Consider the following 24,149-nt stretch of genomic DNA (forward strand, 5'->3'; position numbering starts at 1 on the left):
CATTGAGTCCTGAGGCAGTCCACTGACAGCTGACCAAAATAAAGTTTCACACTTGATTATGGTAACATTTACAAAATTAAATTCCAGGAGCCATGACATGGCACAAGCTCATGAAAAAACATTTATACACATCAGATCTCAACCACCTTCTCCTTTTAGAATGGAAAAGCAGCACATTGGGCCCCATTGATTTAATACAGGCACAAAACTAGAAGGTCCTTCTTCCCTTTCTCCAATAATTGATTCTTAATGGTAACAGGATCATATCTGGACAAACGCTTGGCGAACAAAACGACGGGATACAAGTCTACTGTGCTATTTGTGCTAAATGTTCACGTGCTGCAGCACACTAAAAGTTCCCTCGTATGCATTAATCTACTCACTTCAAAGCAGGGTGGATCAGAGCACACTAGGGAACTTTTAAAGAGTAGCAGCAGGCCCAGACAGACATCTCATGCACAGCAAGCTAGTATGAGGTAAATTTACCCCGTTATGCCACAAACTAGGTGTTTGTGTTGACACAAGCCCTAAGATATACACACCACTATCTTTGTATAACTATTGCATGCACCACAGAACTAATTCTTGCATTTATGCACATAAGTTATTTGTGAAAGTGTGAGAGATTTATTAGTCTACTGATGTTAAAAAGGTTTGCAGGCGACATGTTTTAGTTAGACATTATGCCTGACCACCTTTTTCATCTCAGATTTGTTAATCCTGCAGACAATATCAAAAGCTTGACACTGAATTTATCATTCAAAGGGTTACATGTATCATTCACTGTTCACATCCGAAGTAATGGGTGAAATTTAAACATTAGATGGCACATGAATTGTCTCAGAAAAAGCTGAATTTGTGAGATACTAAAAAAACCCAAAACACACTTTCCCCTGGTTGAATACAGATTCCCATTTTGAAGTATTAAGTGTTTACAGCTACCACTAGAGGTGATTAATACAGCAGTTCTTCATAATGTAGACCACTTATGATAGAAAATATTTCACTAACCACCTCCCCTCCCAGCTTCTGTATCTTCACTGCAGTACGCTTAGCTGTTCCCCTATAATCCTTGGTTATCTGCCAGTACTAAGAAGGAAAAGACTTGCTTCAAGATGATAGGTGGAGCTACTTCCTTACCTCTCTCCTCTTTTCTGGGTGTAGATTTTTATATGTAATCTCCAGCAGGCCATACTGTCCATCACTACAAGACACCTTGCAGTTTGCTACTTCTAATTTTATGTTTGAAACTTGATCAAATGTTAATCTGTGCCAAACGTGCACCTAACAAATAGGTCAAAGTCTCTGAAAACCTAGGGCTTGTCTCTACTTACTGGGGGGTGGGGATATCTCCGTGCAGTGATCAATCCACCGAGAGTCAGTTTAACAGGTCTAGTGAAGACATGCTAAATTGACCATCAATCGCTATCCTGTCAACTCCGTTACTCCACCAGAACGAGAAGCATAAGGAAAGCCAGAGTTTCTCCTGTCGACCCAGCGTGGTGTAAACACCACAAAAGGTCGACCTAAGCTACGGTAACTCCAGCTATGTTATTCACGTAGCTGGAGTTGCGTAATTTAGGTTGAGTGAGCCCCGTAGACCTGCCCCTAGAATTCTGAGTGAGGTATATCTACCAGGAAGCATTACACCTTGAGACTGACACAAGCTTTGCATGTGTTCCCTCTAAGGTGTGCTCCTGTGTGGCTGCATAGGCCATCAAGGGCCACACAAGTGTGCACACAGGTGAGGGTGGAGGATGTGTGCGGTGAGGGACAGTGATGGGGGCTTGGGAAATCTTGGGGCATGCAGGGCTGCTGTGGGGACAGGAGCCATGCCTCTCTTTCCCCCAGCCCCAACTCTAGCCAGGGCTGTGGCCAACACCTCTCCCCGTCCAGCACAGTATCTTGATTAGCAGACTGTTTTTTCTCACCTTCTGAATAGCTAGGAGTTAATGCCGCAATAAAACTGTCAGCAGTCTACCCGAGAGGCTTCTAGCAAGCGCCACACTGGTTGAGAAATTTTAACTTCAAGTAAAGGTCTGATAAATCTCATTCTTGGCCATATCCTATCATTTAATTTTTTTCTCCAATCTCCATTATTTTTTCTCATGCTTTTAAAAAATGGCAAAAATAGCATTTCACTGTCCCTGGCTTACCACTGCATAAGAGACCAATTACTTGGATCAACTGGCAGAAATTTTATTGCATTGAAGTTAGTCACTGGATCAACATAACATTATCCCTCAACTTGAACTGTGCTCTGAATTCAGAAGTAAGAGTATATGTTAAGCATTCCATGAAAGCTTTAACATTTATAGATTGCAAAGGAATAGTCTCTAGGTAAAACAAATAAGACAAATTCTGATACTTATATTTTGGCTGAGCTCCCTTTGGGAAAACTACAGGGTCTGATTGTTGCCGGGTGCAACCCTCCTTAGTCTGAATGTCAGCTTTGCACACACTTGTTGAAATTCATCCAGGAACACAGGTGGCCACAGAAAGTCCCCCACTGCAGCAGAACTGTCGTGGTTACACCACATGTGAATGGGTAACTGTTCAGTGGGTGCATGGAAGACACTGTACCTCCTGCACGTGACAGAACTGCGTTCCACAATAGCTTTGCACAGGCCACTACAGAAAGGAGCTTAAGGAATGGAAAGGGGCCTTGGTTACATGTATCCAGTGGACGTGGTAAGGAATGTTATTAGACCAGTGTGCAGGAATCACAGCGTTTGCTACAGCAACTGCAAAGAGATTATGGATCTGCTCTGGCCACAGGTTGGGATGTTCATTCTGTAACCCCTCCCTCACCCTCACCCCCAGCCCCACTGTGCCTCAGTTTCCAGATAGGAATGATATTGACCTTCCTCTGTAAAACACTGATATTTATAAAGGAAAAGCACTGAGTATTGTTGGCTTTTTTATTTGAGGTTTAAAAGAAATTACCAAAACTAGGACTTCAGACAAAAACAGTCACAAAAATATATCTATGATTTCCAGTGACAACACTTCCATGCTGTGGATTTAAACTTCCCCTCACAGTGTTTGCAAAGTTTTATATGGGCATCAGGACACGTGATTTATCTAGGGGCCTGATCCTGCAAATTACTACTTGTAGCTGTTATTCATGTGAGTGACCTCATGAAAAGTGGGAGGAACTTCCTGTCAAGTGAAAGTTTGCCTGACCGGATGTGTTTGTAAAGTGCTGTATAAATTTAGAGCTATATGTGTGTTTCACTGTTATAACCGAAACACTGGAACATTGTATGCGTGGATGAGAATCTGAAGGTGAACTTCACTGCGCTACTTTAACTGTCCAAGCTGATCCAGGTAAAAATATCAACATGAAGACAGAATAGGCTATAGGACTTTTAAAGTGCTTTGTATTGTTAGTACAAGAGGATGGAAGTAAGGGGAATTTGAGTGTTTTTTAAATTATTTTGAGCCTTAGTGTCCAGATTTACAAAGAAACATTTACTTTGATTTCTAAATTGCAGTATTATATTTTACATTCAGATGAGACCTTTACAGATGAATTCCTGTCTGAACATTAAATCTCAAGAATTTTGCATAAGAGAAAGATTCTTCCTGTCTAAAATTTCCCTTCTCTTTCCAAACTACTGCACAGTGAAATCTGTGCTGTTGACCTAGCTGGCTGCTGACTTTCCTCCCCAGAGATGGCTGCATTTCAGTGATGCATTTATATGTATAGTTTGCGAAGCATGTACTGATCCTTGTGGAAGGAAGTTGTAGGAATAAACAGATAGATACTGCAGATGTGACCTGAAGACAGACCTTCCTTAAGACCCAGCTAGGTACTAACAGTAGGATGTTGGGAGTGCTTGGTGGGCTAAGGGCTGCGGTGAAAGCATGGAAGTGATGGCGCACATCCATGTATTACCTCGATATTGGTGCTGCACATAACATTTTTTCCATCCATGTGCAGAATGAATTAGAAGGAACAGTGCCTTGCATTACTGTGATAGCACCAAACAGCTGGAAGTTCTCTACAGACAACAACAGCCGTGTGTTGGAGATTATTATTTTGTTTGTACTGAATTATTATACCCCACTGATAAGATCAGACAATATTTGGCGATATAAGGAAGACATTAGCAGGCTACAATCATAGCACTACATACAAAGCAAGCATTATGAATAAACACCCTCAGAAGTAAGGTATGTCACTCAAATGCAGCAAGGTGAATTCTACCAATCTGTGTATACTGAAATTGACACAGCATTGTTTCTTAGTCAGCATTGTCTTTTAGCCTCTATATTTTCAACGCAATGTATGAATATCAGACTAAACTTAAGACAAAATCTCTGATCAAATCCATCCTGACATATACAGTAGATTAAATGAAATTTCATTATAAAAATTAAGCAAATTAAGATACAGAAAATAGGCTACATTTTAATGGTGGCTCAAAAAAAATGTAGCATAAACCAGGACCAGATTAAATTCCCACAGATATCTAAGAACGGTTAGGTACATTTTCAGAGTGTCAAAAAAAAGATGTAGGTGGGAGGTGAAGTGAGCTTTGTTTGTGGTGAATCAGTTTTTTCCTGATCTTTTAAACAACTCAATAGTACAACTGAGAGTATGAACCTAATGAAACAATGTGTTTGCGTATACAGTGTTTTATAGTAAATAAAGTTCAGTTAGACAAGAGAGCTGGAGAGAAATCAAATTAAATTTAAGATCCTAAAACAGTATTGCAGAAGTTATTAGCATGAGGCACGTTTAAATCAATTTCAGCACAGTCATCCAAAACAAGGATTAGTTTTACATAACTGTCTAAATGCACAATAAATGAATTTAAATGTTTTGATATGAAAAGACATCACTTAAGTCTCAAGATAATGAGCAATCCATCTGTATTTTGCATTACTGTAATTCCCACAATTTGGAACACTTTCATAAAATACTGGGATACCATTTTTAGTAAGATTATAACAATTTATACAGTTACATAGTTGAGCTACTGCTGTATTAAACAGGAAATTAATACACTATTTAATCAGAGCTAAGAGGAGGGAGAAAGGCAGGTTAGTTTCCCCATATCATCACAGTTTATGGGCAACAGGTTGTATTTTGTATATGATGTTCCACTGTTCACGTAAGAGTTAGTTGCATTTATAGTTTGTTGACTTATAAGAAGTTTCAACAATCCTATCTTACAAGGCGTTTTCTTCTAAAAATAAAATACTTATATGGTATTATAGGAAGATTCAACTGCACTATTATGGAAGAAAACATGCTGAACTGATATAGTTCCCCTAGTCTCATAAGTGTTTAAGAAATTGATAGGTTTCAGGAATTCAACAAAAAGCTGTACAAGAGCTTTTTGCTAAATTGTCTCATACAACCTGGATGTGCCCCAGATAAGCTGGTAAGAGGGAGTTTCAAGATCAAGGCAGGGCTGACTGCTATAAGCCACCAGTATTTTCGAATGCCTCAAATCTAATTTTTTTACACCAAAACTGAACAAGAATAATTGTATTTCTTCATAGTGTTCTGATGTAATTCAGACATAAGAACACTATCATGCTTAAGGTGTCTGGACTTTCAGTTTAAATATTTTCATGAAGACTTAGTTGTTAGTTCATTTCACACTGAGCAACACAACTAATGAATGAAGTAATCTATAACTGCAATTTGATTTTTCTCCATTTGCTAGAAACCACCTTTACCAGTTTTCACTGAAGCACAGAAAGCCCTACATAATCTCTAGCACAAGCTAAGCAATCCATTTTTTGCACTCTTAAGTCAAAGGTTGTCCAACGTATCCAAGTTATTAGATGAATAATTTGTATTTTACATAATTAAGTGACTTCATTCACGCCTTTGTTCTGTAGTGCTCCTGACTGATATTTGCAGGTTAACTGAGCTCTTTGGGACAGAAAGTCCCAACCTCACCTGTTAATAGTAATAAATTAACATACTGGTTTGCAAGTTTCTTTGCACCCCTGAAACAATTTAAGTAGTTATAACACACTCACTCCCCTCATATGTGGCTCAGCAGCCATTTAATAAATGCAGTTTACCCCACATACTTCTGCTTACTTCACCTATGCTTGGTCTACTAAACCATTTCGCCTGGGATGGCTTTGAACTTTCCAGACCTCTGAGCAACTTCAAAGTGCTGCTTCTCCCCACCTTCTCCTCACAAAAGAAAACAGATTTCTATAAGAGGTCTCCTTTTACTGCTCCCTCCCCAAATTACACAGGCTTGTGGGGAAAGTTGGGCAATGTTCCAGTATTGGATCAGTAAAGTTTCAAATCTATCATCTGACTTCAAATGTAAAAGAGGGAGCTTTTACCACTGGGAAGAGGAGATAGCTAGTTTTCCAATGGAGTCCTTCATTAGCTTTGGAGGATCTCAAAATCCGATTTCACAGTAATGACATTTATTTTAGGCAATATTTAGAGGTTTTTAAACCTCTCACTTAGAGGCCAGGACAGATGTATTTATGTGAACCAAACTTCACAGGTGGAGGGTAAAGTTTTAACAAAAAACGTTCTAAAAGTGGTTTGTGTTCTGTATATACTGCATTTGACAGTGTACGTGGAATACAAGTTTAGCTGGTACTGGTGGTGCAAAACTCACAAGTTACTTTGCCAAATCATTAATATAGCCATCCAAACTCATGTCAATAAAGCTTTTTATGCTACATATCTATATACTGCTTTAAGAAATTCTTAGAAAAAATTATATCCACATGATATTCTACAAGTATATTGAAAGGGAGCATCACAACTGGCTGGTGCTTCACCTGATGAGAGCAAACATCTCTGATCTTATTTCTCCACAACAGTATATTTTAGTACAATTCATAGTATTCCTCTGGTCATTCAGCATGAGAAAGAGATGGGGCTGCAGCCCCATTCACTGTTCTTCAGGGGATGTTCCAGTCACAGTGGGCTATAGGGAAATGTTCCTGTACAAAGCAAGTAGCTTCATCTACTTGCTAACCTCCCTTGTGCCAGAATGCACTGACGCCCACTAACCCTTACCTTCAAAAACCTAAAAGTTACAGCACAACAGTGGTAGCTAGGAATATCTGTCTTGAAATGGATTAATACACAATAATTGGATAGACTGTATATTATATTGTTAATACCATCCTACCTGAAGTTTTTCAATCTCTGTCTTTGCAGCCTGTCTGGCTTTACCAATGGCACATCCCCAATAACCCTATAAAAGCAACAAAAGAAGAGATTAGTTAAAGTTTGGTTATAATCTTTCTTACAGGGAGGGTCTCTTTACTATTCTTTAGTTGGAAGAACTCAGTAAAGTGTTGCAGTTTACGATGTAGAACTCGGAGTATATCTGTAGGTAATATTACAGTAACAACAAAACATCCTTCTCAGTAAATTCCTCAGAGCAGAATCCTATTTATACTGGTGTTTTAACACAATAAGTGAAACCTCCCAAAAACTTAACAGACAAAGTGGGCGTATTAATATCTTTTATTGGACCAACCTCTGTTCGTGAGAGACAAGCTTTCGAGGTTTACACAGAGCTCTTCTTTAGGACTGGAAATTAACTCGAAGTGTCACTGCTTAGCATAAGTAGTTAACACATATTTCAAGGGACCATTCAAGGTGACCCGTGCAGTCATAAGGAGGAAAGGTAGGGGAAACATCTGGGGTGGAAATGGGTGGGGGGGAATTGTTAGGGTGTTGCAGATAGTTGTAATAAGCCATAAATCCAGTCTCTCTATTTAGTCCATGATTTTTAGTGTCTAGCAAAGTTATGAATTTAAGCTTCCAGGCTTGTCTTTTGAAAAGATTGTGCAAGTTTCCTTTGGGGATGAGAACTGACATAGAATGATCACTTTGTGAAAAGTGTTCACCCATAAGTGATAGGGCGTTTTTGTCTTTTATCATTTTTCTACATTTGAGAGCGTAGTGATTGTCTGGTTTCGACCACATAGTTGCTATTGCGGCACTTAGTGCACTGGATGAGGTACACCACATGTAGCAATAGGCATGTGTAGGACCCATGCATCTTAGAAGATGTGTTGTGGGGAGCGTTGATCATTGCAGCATTGGAGATACATATGCAGGTTTTGCATCTGTGGTTCTGGCAGTCTGGTGCCGCTTTGAGCTAGTATGTCCTGGTCTGTGGGGAGTTTGCTTCTGATGAGCTTGAAGAGGTCAGGGGGTTATTTGAAGGCCAGAAGGGGGAATTCAGGAAAGATTTCCTTCAGGGTGGGATTCCCATCAAGTATGGGTTATAGCTATTTGATGGTACCCTGTATGGGTTCCAGTGCGTGGTGGCAGGTGACACCTAGGGGTGTGCAGCTGGAGGAGGTTTAAATTCTATGTTGAAGCCGGTTCTCTCATGATATTTGGATGGTCCATTCCATAATGTGATCTATTTCTCTAGTGGAGTGCACCCCTCCAAACTACAATGATCAACGCTCCCCACAACACATCTTTCAAGATCAATGGGTCCTCAACATGCCTATCACAATGTGGTGTACTTCATCCAGCACACTAAATGCCCAGATAGCAACTATGTGAGTGAAACAAAACAATCACTACACTCTCAAATGAATGTAGGAAAATGACAAAAGACAAAAATATCCCATCACCCCCACCGGTGGGTGAACACTTTTCACAAAGCAATCACTTTATATCTGATCTATCAGTCCTCATCTTCACAGGAAACTGCACAACACTTTCAAAACATTGGCCTGAGAGCTTAAATTCATAATTTAGCTAGACACTAAAAATAATGGACTGAATAGACACACTAGCCATATGGTTATTACAATAATTTATATAACCCACTAGTAACTCCGCCCCCAGCTGCTCTCCCCACTCCCGTCCCTCCCACCCCCCATGAATAGAGAGATGTTTGTGGGCCACTTCATCTTGAATGGTCCCTTGAAATGTGTTAACTACTTGTGCTAAACAATCTGTTCTACCTTGTATTTAGCTGTGACACGGAGTACCTTTCCCAGACCTGAAGTAGAGCTCCATGTGAGCTCGAAAACTTGTCTCTCTCACCAACAGAAGTTGGTCAAATAAAAGATATTACATCATCCACCTTCTATAATATCCTAGGATCAAGATGGCTACAACACCGCATCCAAAATTAAACATTCCATTTGAATTGCATCATCACTTCCACCCCAAAAACTGTTGTACAGTTTGGCTGTACAACATATATCCATCTCTGGGAATTAACATATACTGTTTTCCCAAAATCTCCCCTCATGCCATCTGTCCCTTCCTATCATTCTCCTTTGCAAAACTCCCACTGGTGCGTTATCTGCCTTGAAGCATCTTGTATGTTAAAACCTCGTTGTTCTTACTGATTTTTGCTGGACCCCCAAAACTGCAGCTTTAAAAAAGTTTCACATACTCTGGAGTGTTTTCACAGAATACATTTTCTATATTCCTCATGCTTAGGTGGGAGAGGTGGTCACCAAACATTGGTTTAGTCACAAAGGAAGTATTAATTTCCTAATTTTTGCACTCCAAGCACAGAGGTAAATACAGTGGAGTTTAACCATGTATACCATTTGATGAAGGAAGGAGATATACATCAGTGACTCACCTTCTTATACCTCACAGCACAGAAGTCAAAGTAATACACAGACTACTGAAACACAAGGTTGAAATGTCTATGGGTCCATCTAGTCCAGTCTGCCTCTTGACAGTGGCTAGTACCAGATGCTTCAGAGGAAGAAGCCCTATAGTGTACAATTATGGAATAATCTGTCCACAAAGGTAGTTTCTTGCTAACCTCACTCATGTTGGCTATGACCTGAAGCATATAGGGTTTACTTCTTTTCTAAAAAAATTATGTTTTTACCTTTATATAAGCATGAACACTCTCAGTACACAGATATCTAATGTTTCAATCCTAAATCCTTGGATTTAATGATATCCTGTGGCACTGAGTTCCACAGGTTGTGTACAGTTGTATTTGTTTTACCAGTTTTGAATCAGCTTAAAGAAAGGTTTAAATTCCAAGGTCATCCCAGCAACTATTTTAAAAATAGGTACAGTATTTCCAACCCTCCAGTATATTGAGACATGGCATATTCTTATTAACAGATCAGCCACTTCATTCTTAAAGTCCTTCAGAACTCCTGGATGGATGGATGCCATCTAGCACTGACAACTTGCTACTCTTTAATTTATCAATTGGTTCCAGCAACTTCTCTTGATACCCACTCTTATCAGGGAATAAAGGTACCTCCACAATATCCTCTGCAGTAAAGACTGATGCAAAGAAACCATTAAGCTTTTCTGCAGTGTCCTGATCCTCCTTAATTGTATCTTTTACACTCTGTCATGCAGTAGACCCATAGATACTCAATGTTTCTTGCTTCTGATACTAAAGAATGTGTTACTTGTTTTTTCAGATCTTTGGCTATACTTCAAATTTATAGCCTCCTAATTTCCATTTTACCTACCATAGTTTCCTAGTCATTTAAAACCTTCTTTACAGAGGCTCTGATGTTCCCTCTGTGTGGCTAGTCCTGTGCATGGAACGAGAAGATTTCCCATAAAAAGCTACTGTAGACATTGATGTGAGATTGTCTAAAACTAGCTAGGAATAGCTAACCAAGACCGTGCTTGTTATGGTTAGTACATATCAATTAGATATTTGCTATAGTAAAATATTTTTACTCAGAGATGTGCTTATTAGGATATGACATGCATCCAACGAAGTGGGTATTCACCCACGAGAGCTCATGCTCCAAAACGTCCGTTAGTCTATAAGGTGCAACAGGACTCTCTGCTGCTTTTACAGATCCAGACTAACACAGTTACCCCTCTGATACTCATTAGGATAAAATACAAAGTGTGAATACAATATTCACATAGAATCTGACACGCCCAACTGTCATGCCCAACGTATTTAAATATATTCAAACAAGACTATGAAAATAAACCATTAGCTGAAATTTCCAAAGTGAAACTGTTGTGCTGCAAAGTTTAAATTTTAACAGTAATCAGTCAATGGTGAAGTAATAGAACACTGACCTAGTATGTATATACCACAGGATACACACACGCTTTAATAGGGCCAATTTCTCAAAATTTAACACAATTATGGTCACTAGTGAGTGGGAGGAAAAATTTAAACAATACAAATGTGAATTATATTTAGGAGTTGTTTAAGAAAACGTGACTAGATGCCCCCCAATTCCAGTGTCAATAAAGAATGGATTCTTTGGTTAAAAAAAAATCCTAATTAAGAAAGAGAAATGAAAGCAGCAATAAAAAAAATCATAATCAACAGAAAGGGGAAGTCAACAAGAAAGACTAAAAATTATCAGTTATTAAATACAGGCAGTTGACAGGAAAAGCTAAAGGTATAAATGAAAAAAAAGCTACCACCAGTAGGATTAATGTAAATATCAGGAACATAAGAAAACCTAGCACTGCTATCAGTCAGCTATCCAACAGAGATGGAAAAGCTGTTGATAAAGAAGAGGCAGATGTAGTCAGTACATTTCTGTTCTGCATTTGGAAAGAAGCCAGAGGATGTATTCACAGCTTACACTGATAATGAAATACTTTCTATTGAAAAATGTGACTCGGGAGGGTGTTAAACAGTATCTTGCATCCAGGAGATTTAAAAATACTGGCTGATAAGCTCTGGCCCACTGATATTGATATTTAAGGAATCTTGGTGTACTGGGAGAGTTCCACAAGACTGAAAACAGCTGGCGTGCCAACGTTTAAAAAAGGTAAATGGGAGGACCCAGGTAACCATACGCCTTTTTAAGCAGATGCAACTTTAATTCTAACATTTAACCTCAGAGTCTTTGCAGCCATAGTATTCTTTTAATATACTCTTTGTATAATATATATCTAGGTTGCAACTGAAAATTAAGTCAGGAAATTCAGATCAAGGCTTAGAGACTATCCTTAGCTATCCACACTTTGAAAGATTTCCTTGCCTTACAAATGATCTTACTAAATACAACCTTAGGGATACAAAGTGTGCAGGGCTTTGCTGTTACAGTAGTACTATGCTTCCTACTGTTGTCTATGGTCTTGTATTGTCCTGTTTGTTCTTTAGCTGACTATTCAGAGATAGCCCTGTCAAGCACTATGATTTACAAGAGCTGTGTCTGTCCTGACCTGAGATTATTAAAGCAGTGTCTTAAGGGAGTCTACTTGGCAGTAATTATTAGTAGGTGGGACTCTTACTACAGTGCCACACACTTTGTGTGTCAGAGTCCCATCCACTAATACCTGACTTCAGAAGACAGAACAAAAAGTGATGTGCTGGGTTTCTGACTCATTTAGCAGAGGGGTTTAACAGACAAGCTACTATTCCAAAAAAGTCCTTGACACCCATCTTTAACAAATAAGTGAAACCAGGTGTGAGAAATGTTGTCAGTTACAATTGACAGTGATTTTGAAGAGGTCTATCCTAAGAGTACTTAGCTTGCAAACAGACAAGCCACACCAATGCCATACAACACTACCAGTTCAACTGTCATCCAGCAGTAGTGACCACTATCCAAAGAGAAAATCCTATATTCCATGACCCTATTAGGAACTATTAGGTCAGAAGATATTTGAGGCTATTTCAAAATACTCACATATGAAACACCTGATGGGTCAATCATGTAAAGCTGAGCGCCATCATCCTCATCATAAGACCCTAACATGAAACTGAATAAAGAAAACAAGATATCAGAAGACAGGTTACGCATGGTGCTACAAAAAAATCACACAAAATTACAAAGATTAATTATACTGCCTTGGGCTTTTTTGCACACAATAGACAACAAGGTCTCATCATTGCTCTTGCAGCAAAACCTCCCCTATACACTACCTTCCAACAAGAAACTCATCTTAACCTTTTGGGTACCTTCATTCCCAAAGCTGTCAGTACAATTTTGCTCAACCTATAGCTAAAGATCGTCTTTCTTAAGTCACTGATTTATTGTCCCTTGGATTGTCATTTAAGATAAAGAGAACTGAATTTACAATGCCTCACTTAGCTACAGGGCCGGAGAAGTAAATTTTCAAATGACAATTTTGCTTTTGTGATTCCCATGGAAGTTACCAGCACAAGAGTCTCAGTTTTAAAATTTAGGAATAATTAGATATTTTACCTAGTAATCAAATGCATCTTTACACAGACATATGAGCTCTGTACCTAAAGTCCTCCTCAATATTACCAATATAATTACACTTGTTTTAGGAGAGATATATATATATACACACATATACACACACACACACAGCCCCCCCCAGGTGAAAAATTATCTTATAAATACACAAGAGAAAATCCATCTATTGTACACTGAATAAAAATTCTTACAATCAAGCACAAGTATTTAAAAAACTTATACCTGCAGCCAAAAGGTCTGACAGCACTGTATAGTGTGTAGGCATGTACATACATGGCCACTCTGTCGGCAAGATGCTAGGGGGGGAAAAAAGGGAGGAGTTTTAGAACTTTTAATTTAATGACAAACATGCCTCAAGTAAAACAATTCAAAACAGGCTACCTTCCTTGTCACAGGATCTAAGGAAACCTAAAGAATGAATTTGTGCTAAAAGCACCAGTTACTTACCTTCAATGGAATATTATATCCATAGTTGGATCTAAAGTTAGAAGCTTCTTCTCTAGCTATGTCTGCCAAAGAACGAGCATCTGCGAGGAGTCCTGCTACTGCCTGAAATGAAAAGTATCACCGGCTAAAGTCAACACTCAGATAAATTACCACTATTTCTTGCAAGGTAATTGACAAACTTTAGACAACGTCTAATTCTGTTACTGTGACTTAAACAGGTTTTTAATGCACCATACATCTGCCCTTTCAAAACTGACCAAACCAGACTTTACACCTGTCAACAAGCTGAAAACACCTTTTTAAAATTATTCAACAAAGAGACGATGTATTATTGTAAACCGCATAAAATAAAGATATACTTTTAAGATCTGACTTCTATGTAAGCTATAAGGTTAACTTAATATAAACAAAAACCCATGAGAACATGGAAAAAATAGACAAGCACCCTTAACAGCATATTATATATGTTCCCCCCCTGGATTTTAAGATTTCTTGAACTGCAGCAACACCTACTCTTCTTCTGGCAGCATTAAGAAGATTCCTCCTGCAACTGTACTCTCCATGACTAGTAGTGCAGCTTCAAGCAGTTTTACTAGCATGGTTCCCAACTGATGTTTAGGCCCCTACCAAATTCACAGCCATGAAAAATGCATCACGGACTGTGAAATTTGGTGCCCCCCATGAAATCTGGTCTTTTGTCTACTTTTATGCTATCTGTACAGATTTCAAGGGGGAGACCAGTGTTACTCAAACTAGGGGTCCCAATCCATGAAAGGGTTTTGGAGGGGGAGGTATTGCCACCCTTACTTCTGCGCTGCCTTCAGAGATAGGTGGCCTGAGAGCGGTGGCTACTGGCCAGGTTCCCAGCTCTCAAGGCAGCACCCTGCCAGCAGCAGAGCAGAAGTAAGGGTGGCAATACCATACCATGCCACCCTTACTTCTATGCTGCTGCCTTCAGAGTAACGTCACGACTCCTACAGTTACAACACCGTGAAATTTCAGATTTAAATATCATGAAATTTATTATTTTTAAAATCCTATGACCATGAAATTGACCAAAATGGACCGTGAATTTGGTAGAGCCCTACTGATGTTACTGACATTACTACTGGGGACAGATCAGTAGCCCATGATATTTGGTCCCTTTATACCAGCCATTATAGCATCCTGCTCCTTCCGTCCCACGCCGCTTTCAAAAGAAGGTGAGAATATCTTATATGTTAGTACTGTTGTTGTGTGTGTTGCTATTCTTAGAAAATGTGTTTTATGATATGGGTAACAAGAGGCTGCTTTCTTAATATTTAGTTTATGTATATTCTTGCTTTCATTGGAGCATTTGTTTTAATGCACACAGAAAAAAGAAACCAGAGAAAGTTAACTCTAGAATGAGTAAATATCACAGATCAGCCTCCCATTTTACTGTGAGATTTTGCTTGTATGTGAACAGGTTTATACACATACCCACAAACAGGACTAAAAGTGCATACACAGAATTGAGAATCAGATTTGTCTAAACATCCCTTGACTTTTCTCTGACTACAAGTTTAGAAGTGATGGGACACAGTACTTCAAAAGCTATTTAATATTTGCTATCTCTATGCAATGGACTATCCATTTTTTGTGACATTTTCCTAATTCAGAGGAGAAAAGCAAAAAGTGTTGCAGCACCTCACCATTCCAACATGTCGATCAACATTGAAGAGACGTTTATTGGAACCTTCTTCATAAAGCTTGGACAAGACTAGTTTTTCTACTCCAAAGACAACACCATCTTTACATCTTATGCCAATTGCTGTACTGAAAGACAAGTCAAATATAAGAAGAGTAAGATTTTTTTTAAAATAAAAAAAAAACCCACTAAATCAGTAGGACTGGGGTTGGAAAGTTATTTTAGCATTTCTTTATCACAGTTAAATAGGTGCAGGAATGAAGTACAAGACAGTTTAAATTAAAGTGAGGTAGATCTGCTCCATGATTTCACTGATGTCTTGAAGATGGGGAGGAAAAGAGTAAGACCCACTGAAGTTACCCAGTGTTTCTATAAGAAAGTGGCACCACATTTCCCTTTTTCCCATCCTGCACAAGGAAGTTTTCGCACACACTCTGTACATCTAGAACTAAATAGTTTTAGGGACGTGGGTGGGGAGCAGTTCTCCCTTCAAATCTGCAGGTTTCCTATAGTTTTGAAGTGGGAGCATCTACATGGATGTGTTATTTTCCTTCAATCCCCCTCTCTCCAATAAGCACATAATCATAAAAATAGGAACACAGCTCCTGAGTGCGCCCAGGCAGTGGCACAAGTATCTCAAGAATTTGTTGTCATCACTAATTTAGGATGGCCATGGCCCCTACCTACTCCGTAAGGAAGAGGTTCTCACATTGGGGAGCACAGAATGAATGCTGGGGCGGCGTGAGAAGCAGTGTTGCCTTCAGAGCTGGAAGCCAGAGAGTAGCAGCTGCTGGCCAGGCATCCAGCTCTGAAGACAGCACCGCCACCAGCAGCAGCAGAGAAGTAAGCATGGCAATGCCATACCAAGCCACTGTTACTTCACTGCTGCTCGTGACTGTGTTGCCTTCACAGCTGGGTACCTGGCCAGCAGCCGCCACTCTCCACTCTGCCTTCAGAGCTGGGCGGCCATATATGTATTTGTGTGGTGAGAGCGGGAGGTGTAAACTACTACAGTGAAGGGGCTCGATCAAATAAGTTTGAGAACCACTGCCATAAAGTGCAGCACTGACAAGGTCCCTCCTCCCTCCACAGGGCTAAATCATGTCCTCTAAGTGCCTAACATTAAAGTATCCAGACACATCAAAAAGTCTCACTGACCAAGTGAATGAAGAGGAGAAGATAAATCACTAGAACATGCACTTCAGTGAAATTAAATAGTTCTTACTAATTGAGAATTAGTACAAAATAGTTTTGGATGCATATTTAAGATTTATGGACCATTTCACCATTACTTTTAGGATGGTATTACAGATGGTAAGAGATCTTTAAAAGCATTTGATGAAGTCACTAAAAGGGCGATATTCTCCCAAGATATTAGATATTCATACTAGCTGGAGTACCACACAGATTTATTTTGAACTACATTATTTCTATTGCAATAGTATCCAGAGACCTGGATCAAAACCAGTTACTGTACAAACACAGGATAATCCAATCCAAAACTCAAAGCAATTTATCTGCATTTACTAGTCAACACATCCAGATTGTGCTACAACACAAAAGAGTATTTACATGTTTATAGCTGTCACCTGGCATATGCCTGAACGAACATATGTAATCTTAGGGAGGCTGACGTCGTAGTTTTAGCCAAACCATCATTCTTTAAGAAACTGGCAACAGCCAGTGAGACTACTGCAAACCTGTGTGGTCCTGAGTAAGTTACCTGACTTCTCAGTGCCTCAATTCACCATCTCTAAAATGGCCTTTTTGTATTTATATAGCCTATTACCATAATAGATGAGCACTTTACATATATTAAGGACCTATGCAATCAGCTTTTGCCCCGATGTATGAGATTTTATTACACTAAGCAAACATGAATCATTTACTACCTTCCTTTGCAATCTCTCATAACATGCCTTTATCATTTTTGTTCCTCCAAACTATTGAGCAAATAAGGACGATTACATTCCCTTTATATTTAATCTGAAGAGCTTCCTGCAAGGAACAGTCACAAAATTGCTTATTTCAGGAGTACAATTTTCTTTGCAATACGATCTTAGCTATCTGCCCTAATCACATTTCTCTTGCCCTTTTTAAAGAAATCTGTGAAGTATAGAAGAAAGACATTTCTCTTACCTACTATTCTCCACAGCCTTCATAGCATATTCAACTTGAAATACTCTGCCATCCGGAGAGAATGTGGAAGCTGACAGGTCATACTGTAAAGGAAGAAAACAAACTACTCAGCATAAAAAGAGTTACAAATAGAACCCACATAGTGGTAGTACTAAGCTATTTTTCTATGCAAAGTCTTAAAGTGAGTCTCTGGAGAAAATCTATGTAAGAACATAAGAACAGCCATACTGGGTCAGATCAAAGGTCCATCTAGCCCAGTATCCTGTCTTCCAACAGTGATGAATGCCAGGTGCCCTAGAGGGAATAAATAGAATAGTAATTATCAAGTGATCCATCCTGTCACTTATTACCAGCTTCTGGCAAACAGACTAGGGACACCATCTCCACCCATCCTGGCTAATAGCCACTGATGGACCTATCCTCCATGAACTTATCTAGTTCTTTTTTGAACCCTGTTACAGTTTTGGCCTTCACAACATCCTCTGGCAAGGAATTCCACAGGCTGACTGTGCACTGTGTGGAAAAAAATACTTCCTCTTGTTTGTTTTAAACCTGCTGCCTATTAATTTCATTTGGTGACCCCTAGTTCTTGTGTTATGAGGAGGAGTAAACAACACTTCCTTATTAACTTTCTCCAAACCAGTCATGTTCTTATAGACCTCTATCATATCCTCACTTAGTCATCTCTTTTCCAAGCTGAAAAGTCCAGGTCTTATTAATCTCTCCTCATATGGAAACTGTCCGATACCTCTAATCATTTTTGTTGCCCTTTTCTGAACCTTTTTCAATTCCAATATATTTTTTGAGATCGGGCAACTACATCCACACACAGTATTCAAGATGCAGACATACCATGGATTTATAGAGGCAATATGATATTCTCTATCTTATTATCTATCCCTTTCTTAATGATTCCCAACATTCTGTTCACTTTTTTGACTGCTGCTGCACAATGAGTGTGTTTTCAGAGAACTATCCACAGTGATTCCAAGATCTCTTCCTTGAGTGGTAACAGCTAATTTAGACCCCATTTTATGTGTACAGTTGGGATTGTTTTTCAATATGCATTACTCTGCATTTATCAACACTGAATGTCATCTGCCATTTTGTTGCCCAGTCACCCAGTTTTGTAAGATCCTTTTGTAGCTCTTTGCAGTCTGCTTGGGACTTAACTATCTTGAGTAGCTTTGTATCATCGGCAAATTTTGCCACCTCACTGTTTACCCCTTTTTCCAGATTATTTATGAATATGCTGAATAAGACTAGTCCCAATACAGACCCCAGAAGACACACCACTATTTAGACTGTTTCCATTCTGAAAACTGACCATTTTATCTTAACGTGTAAGAATGGTTCACTCAAATTGATATTTACTTCATGTGAATAAAGGGGGCAGTAGTTTTTTAAAAAAAAGGAGACAGTTCCCTTTTAGTGAAAGTATATAAACTCAAAGTAAATTAGTAAACTCAATGTTGGTTTGCTTAGTTTTTAAAAAAGCTCTTGCTTCAGTGATATTCGTTCCATAATTCAAACCCATTAAGGAATCTCAAATTCCAAACAGTAGCATAATGAGTAAGGCTTCACAGACATAGTAACCACCATACAAAAAGTTCCTTTTTTTCAGTACATGGTGACTTATTTTGATACTTAGAATAGCATTAGTACTTTTCTCTTCCACTTTGCTTTCCATATGATGATCTCAAAGCACTTCTCACACTTTAACATTTAAGCCTTTCCACAAACCGGGGCTTCATCTCTGGTACCTAGGCAATGTGTACAGCAGAATGTGAGAGAGGTCAGTGGGCATTTGAGTGATGTCGGTGAACAGTGCTGCCTGCTGGCCAAATAGGTATAGCACTAACAGAGCTCTGCTTGTAACTGTATTATCCTTGGTCCGAGGAAATTCAGGGTATATCTACACCCATCCTTCCTCACCATATTTCAGAGCCTGGGTGGAAACATCTACACTGCTATTTTTAGCAGGCTCTAAAACTCTCTGCCATAGTTGTGGGGTGTTTTTGCAGTCATCTCAGTAGTGTGGAATTTGCACATGCCTGGTGCAGCGAGGGGCAGAAGAATAAAGAAGTAGATGTTTCATGAAAGCACCCAACTCTTATGAATATGCAGGTTTAACCCAGACCTTCCCTTGTTCCCAGAAAACAGTTTTCAGGTCTGATTCCATTCTTAAATGAACAGGGAACTGCCAACAAGTGACAGATCATCTTCTCACTGAGCCATAGGCTAGGTCTACACTAGCACTTTTGCTGGTAAAACTTTTGTCTGTCGAGGGGTGAAAAAAACCACACCCTGACCGACATAAGTTTCACCAACAAAAGCGCTGGTGAGGACAGCGCTAAGTCAGCAGGAGATATAGCTACAGCCGCTCAGTGGGGGTGGTTTAAATTATCCCAACTGGAAAGCTCTCTCTGATCAGCATAATGAGGCTACAGCTGTGCCACTGTAAGCTCTGTAGCATACCAGCGTCTCTCAAATGCGGCCACAAGGGGTTTTTCTTGCGGCCACAACCTTCTGGGGGGGGGGAAGCACAGCGGAGCGGCCTCTCCCCTGGGGCCACCAGCAGGGATTGGTCCCAGCCCCATTCTGAAGTCACAAATACAGTTAGGATCAGGCGACCTGCGTGAGTTCCCCACCTTCCCAGGGGCAGTGGGGATTGGGCTCTGGGCTTCAGCTCTGAGGTGGTGGGCAGCAAGCTTCATCCCCCAGTGGCAGGGCTTTGTGCTCTGGCCTTGGGCACATCCCCCCCCACATCACTCCTGATTCCTGCTGCCCCCTTCAGCCCCCAGCCGGACCCCGTGACCCAGCCCTGGACTCACTCGCCATCGCCCCAACCCCCACTACCTCTTTCAGCCCCCCATCCAGTCCCCCATTACCCTGGCCATCCCTACTCACCTCCCCATCCAGGGTTTAAATTTGTTCCCCAGCTTGTCGGGGATGAGTAAATCTGCTGTGAAAAGTGACATTGACAAATATCACTTTTCTCAGTGGCAGACTTACTAGATAGCAAATTAAAAAAAAAAAAATCAAGCATAAAAAGCAAAACACACAAAGCACAGTATCTGTGTTTCTATTCTGTTTCGGCCGAGTAAAGATTAGAGACAACTGTGCATTATTTTTTTAGAGTCTGAAAAAAAGAAAATCTGCATAAATAAATTACAATGATTTGGGCATATATATGTACATATTTGTTTGTTTTTCCTAAAATTAATTAAGTATTTTAGGAACAATTGTAAGAGCGGCCACCAGCTCTTGCTGGTAGCCTCTCTCTGAAGCCACCAAAATATCTGTTGTGAGAACCCCTAGACATAACTATGCCATAGTCTCATGTACTTACTGCATTAGCCTGGGTCAGAGTGGCAGAGGCCCTTGTTAAGCACCAGTTAAGTCGGCATATCCATAGAAAAAAGCATCTGCCATAAGTTAAATGGCACGTTCCCAGCCACAACTTCCCCAGTTCATGGGCAACATGCATCTGAACACGGAGAGGGGCATCCTGAATCTCTCCCTGCAGACGAGGTGCCCCCTTTTCAAACACGGCAGCGACTGGAGGAGGGGGCATCATGGGGCTGAGAAGAGTACATCGGTGCCTTGGGGCTGGACAGAGGGCCCCTATTGCTCCACTATCCCCATCTCCCCCCAGCACCCGAATTCACCTCACTTCCTATAGCTCCACACACTCCTTCTCTCAGAGCACCCACCCATCCAGACCCAGCCTCCCCCAGAGTCCCCTGCACCCATCCTCCCAACTCTCTAGATAGGACCCCCACTCGTATCCTCTCTTCTCACACCCTAGCGTAGTGGCTCTCAAGCTCCACCCCGGGTTGAAGCCCTGAATTTTTTAAAACATGTTAGGGAGAACAGACCTCAGGGGGAAAAGGTTGAGAACTCCACCTCCCTCCCCTTGCCCCCTAGAGCCGCCCATCCCTTAGTCCTATCCTGCCGCCCGCTGCCACCACCGCCCTAGACCCTCATCCCTTCTCCTCCCTTGCCCCGAGAGCCCCCATCCCTTCTCTCCCTTGCCCTAGAGCCCCATCCTTGAGTTCCTGCCCTGCGCACCACCTAGAAGCCCCCATCACCCTGTCCTCCCCCCCTTGCCCCCCGGAGCTCCCCATCCCTTCTCTCCTTGCCCTAGAGCCGCCCATCCCTTAGTCCTGCCCTGCTGCCCACGCCCTAGGAACCCCATCCCTTCTCCTCCCTTGCCCGCCGAGAGCCCCCCATCCTCTCTAGCTCTGCCTCCACTACCCACTCCTAGACCCCCTCCCCTTTCTCCTTGGCCCGGAGAGGCCCCCATCCTGCTCTAGTCTGCTCCACTAAGACTCCCTAGACCTCCACCCTTCTCCTTCGCCTAGAGCCCCAACATCACCTTAGTTCCTTAGCCCCCAGCTGCCCACCCCTAAACCCATCACTTCTCCTCAGTCTTGCCCTTAGAGCGCCGCTGCCACCCTAGACCCCCATCACCCTTCCTCGCTCCCCCTCGCGAGAGCCCCATCCTCCCCTAGTACCTGCCCCGCTACACCCCCCAGGCCAGCAGCCCTGTGGCCCCGCCCCTCGCTTACACTTTCGCTTTCCCAGCCGCCGCGCGGGCCCAGGTGACTCAGCAGAGCGGCGCGGTACCCAGCCCGCGCGGGCAGCCCCTCCTCCCCGCGTCCCGGCCCCAGGGGGGGCTCAAGCTCGCTCCCGCCCCAGCGGGACGCAGACTCACCCCGGTGCCGATGGAGCTCATGGCGGCGGAGCCGTGCGGAGAGCGAGCGCCGGACAGACCCGAGCCACACGCGCTCACGCGCCCCAGCGCTCACCAATGCACACTCCCATTGGTCCGCTGCACACCAGCCAATGAGCTCCCGCGGTGGGTTCCTATGCGAACGTGCGCGTCCGCAGAGCAGCTTCGTTACTGCCGCGGGAGCGCGCCCGACCCGAGACCGGAAGAAACCCGCGGGAGATGACTCGAAAGGGGAGGAGTCTCGTAAGCAAAGCTGAATCAACTAATTCTGCGCATGCGCCAAACTATATTTCGAATAGTCGCTGAAGCAACCGTCGCTCGCAGCGCCCGGCTAGCTCAGTCGGTAGAGCATGGGACTCTTAATCCCAGGGTCGTGGGTTCGAGCCCCACGTTGGGCGCAGAGAATTTTGCTCCTGTAATTGCAGGTTTTCCGTGCTTTTGCCCGGAGCAGCGATAGGGGCAGCGCAGTTTGCCTGCGAAGGGGGCAAGCTTGGCAATCAGCCGTGCAAAGCGGGACAGCCCGGTGGTGAGCCCAGATGGGGAGGGGCAGGGCCTGGGGACCGATCGCCAGGCATCCTCCAGCACAGGAAAGGCTGCAGCAGCCCCTCTCCAAGGGTGGGGAGCCCCTGCTCCCACTGCGCTGTGGGGCAGAGCTGGGGCGACCCTCAGAGGAGCAGGCTGCCAAATGTCTACTGCATTAATAGCCCAAAGTCACTTAAAACTAGCCCCAAAGTAGCCCAGTGCTGGTAACTCAATCGAAGCCATTTTTCTGTAACTCCCTTTGCTGTTTAAGCTGTGACAATCATCAAACACAGTGGGGCTGCTGTGTAACTAGTTAGCAGCTGTCCTACTGTGTGTGACTGGCAAAAGGGCCAGTCCCACCACAGGACGACTCAATGTGTGTCCCCAAGGCTTGTTTATTATTGGAAAAGGCTGACTGTAGAGTCAGAGGCTCCCCTGACACTTTTGAGAATACACTGCTTCTGGGGAAGGCTGCGCCCAACAATTACAAATTCTGCAGACAATATTTTGAAATTCTGCAAAATCCTGCATATTTTGTCAAGAGAAAACCATATGATCACCCCATTTTCAATTATTTCTGTAATTGGTTTCAAAATACCTGTCAGCACGTATGTCTGTAACAATACAGACAACAAAAAAGATTCAGGAAATTTTTTTTGACATATAGATTCCTTACAAGGCATATGACTACAGAACATTGAGGCCACATCTGGGAATGGAAATTGTATAGCAGGCCATGAATGCTCACAAAATTGGGGGTGAGGGCTGTGGCTGGGGGTGCAGGCTCCAGGGTGAGGCCAGAAATGAGGAGCTCAGGGTGCAGCAGGGGGCTCTGGGCTGGGGCAGGGAGGGTGAAGTGGGGGGGGGCAGATGAGGGCTTCAGCTGGGGTGTGAGCTCTGGGGTGGGGTTGGGTATGAGGGGTTTGGAGTGTAGGAAGGTGCTCCAGGCTGGGACCGAGGGGTTCAAAGGGCAAGAGGGGGATCAGGGCTGGGGCCGGGAGTGGTGGCTCAGGGGTGCAGGCTTAGGGCAGCGCTTACCTCAAGCAGCTCCTGGAAGCAACAGCATGTCCCCCCTCTGGCTCCTACTGGGAGAAGCAGCCACGTGGTTCTCCTGCGTGCTGCCCCCTCTGCAGGTACCGCCCCTGCAGCTTCCATTGGCCATGGTTCCCAGACAATGGGAGCTCCAGGGGTGGCACTTGGGGCGAGGGCAGCATGCGGGGCAGAGCTCCCTGGCTGCCCCTAAATGTAGGAGCCAGAGAGGGGACATGCCACTGCTTCTGGGAGCCACGCAGAGCGCCACCCCCCCCCCCCGACTCTGCTTCCTGGCTGGAATGCCAGAGCAAGGCAAGCCCCAGACCTTGCTCCCCAGTGGTGCCAGGGACAGCAGCTCTGTAGCCCACCTGAGCAGCTGGCGCCAGGTGTCTCAGCAGGGCAGGGCTGGGGTTATAGGCATGCTTTGCCTGCCCGGGCACATGATGGGCAGAGGGATACTCTGTCAGCCCCCAC

At 42.5% G+C, this 24,149-nt stretch overlaps 1 protein-coding gene and 1 non-coding gene across 3 annotated transcripts in view; one reads left to right on the forward strand and one right to left on the reverse strand.

The window, feature by feature from the left end:
* The window catches only part of PSMA3 (proteasome 20S subunit alpha 3), a 27,279-nt gene extending 5,032 nt beyond the window's left edge, over nucleotides 1-22,247 (reverse strand). The window contains exons 1-7 of one of the 2 annotated variants that reach the window (XM_032775710.2): nucleotides 22,104-22,247; nucleotides 17,384-17,466; nucleotides 15,249-15,372; nucleotides 13,576-13,677; nucleotides 13,351-13,424; nucleotides 12,592-12,664; nucleotides 7,137-7,202 (exon numbers count right to left, since the gene is read on the reverse strand). In XM_032775710.2, coding sequence (XP_032631601.1) covers nucleotides 7,137-7,202; nucleotides 12,592-12,664; nucleotides 13,351-13,424; nucleotides 13,576-13,677; nucleotides 15,249-15,372; nucleotides 17,384-17,466; nucleotides 22,104-22,124 — 543 coding nt within the window. In that variant the 5' untranslated portion in view covers nucleotides 22,125-22,247. Of the gene's footprint in view, nucleotides 1-7,136; nucleotides 7,203-12,591; nucleotides 12,665-13,350; nucleotides 13,425-13,575; nucleotides 13,678-15,248; nucleotides 15,373-17,383; nucleotides 17,467-20,735; nucleotides 21,074-22,103 lie in introns of those variants that run through there. The other variant, XM_075065774.1, reaches the window with a different exon arrangement.
* A 199-nt stretch (nucleotides 22,248-22,446) lies between these two features.
* TRNAK-CUU (transfer RNA lysine (anticodon CUU)) lies at nucleotides 22,447-22,519 on the forward strand. The gene has a single exon. It is a non-coding gene; the product is annotated as a tRNA-Lys (tRNA).
* The last annotated feature ends 1,630 nt before the right edge of the window (nucleotides 22,520-24,149 follow it).

Source organism: Chelonoidis abingdonii, chromosome 4 (genome assembly GCF_003597395.2).
Source record: "Chelonoidis abingdonii isolate Lonesome George chromosome 4, CheloAbing_2.0, whole genome shotgun sequence".
Classification (NCBI taxonomy): domain Eukaryota; kingdom Metazoa; phylum Chordata; order Testudines; family Testudinidae; genus Chelonoidis; species Chelonoidis abingdonii.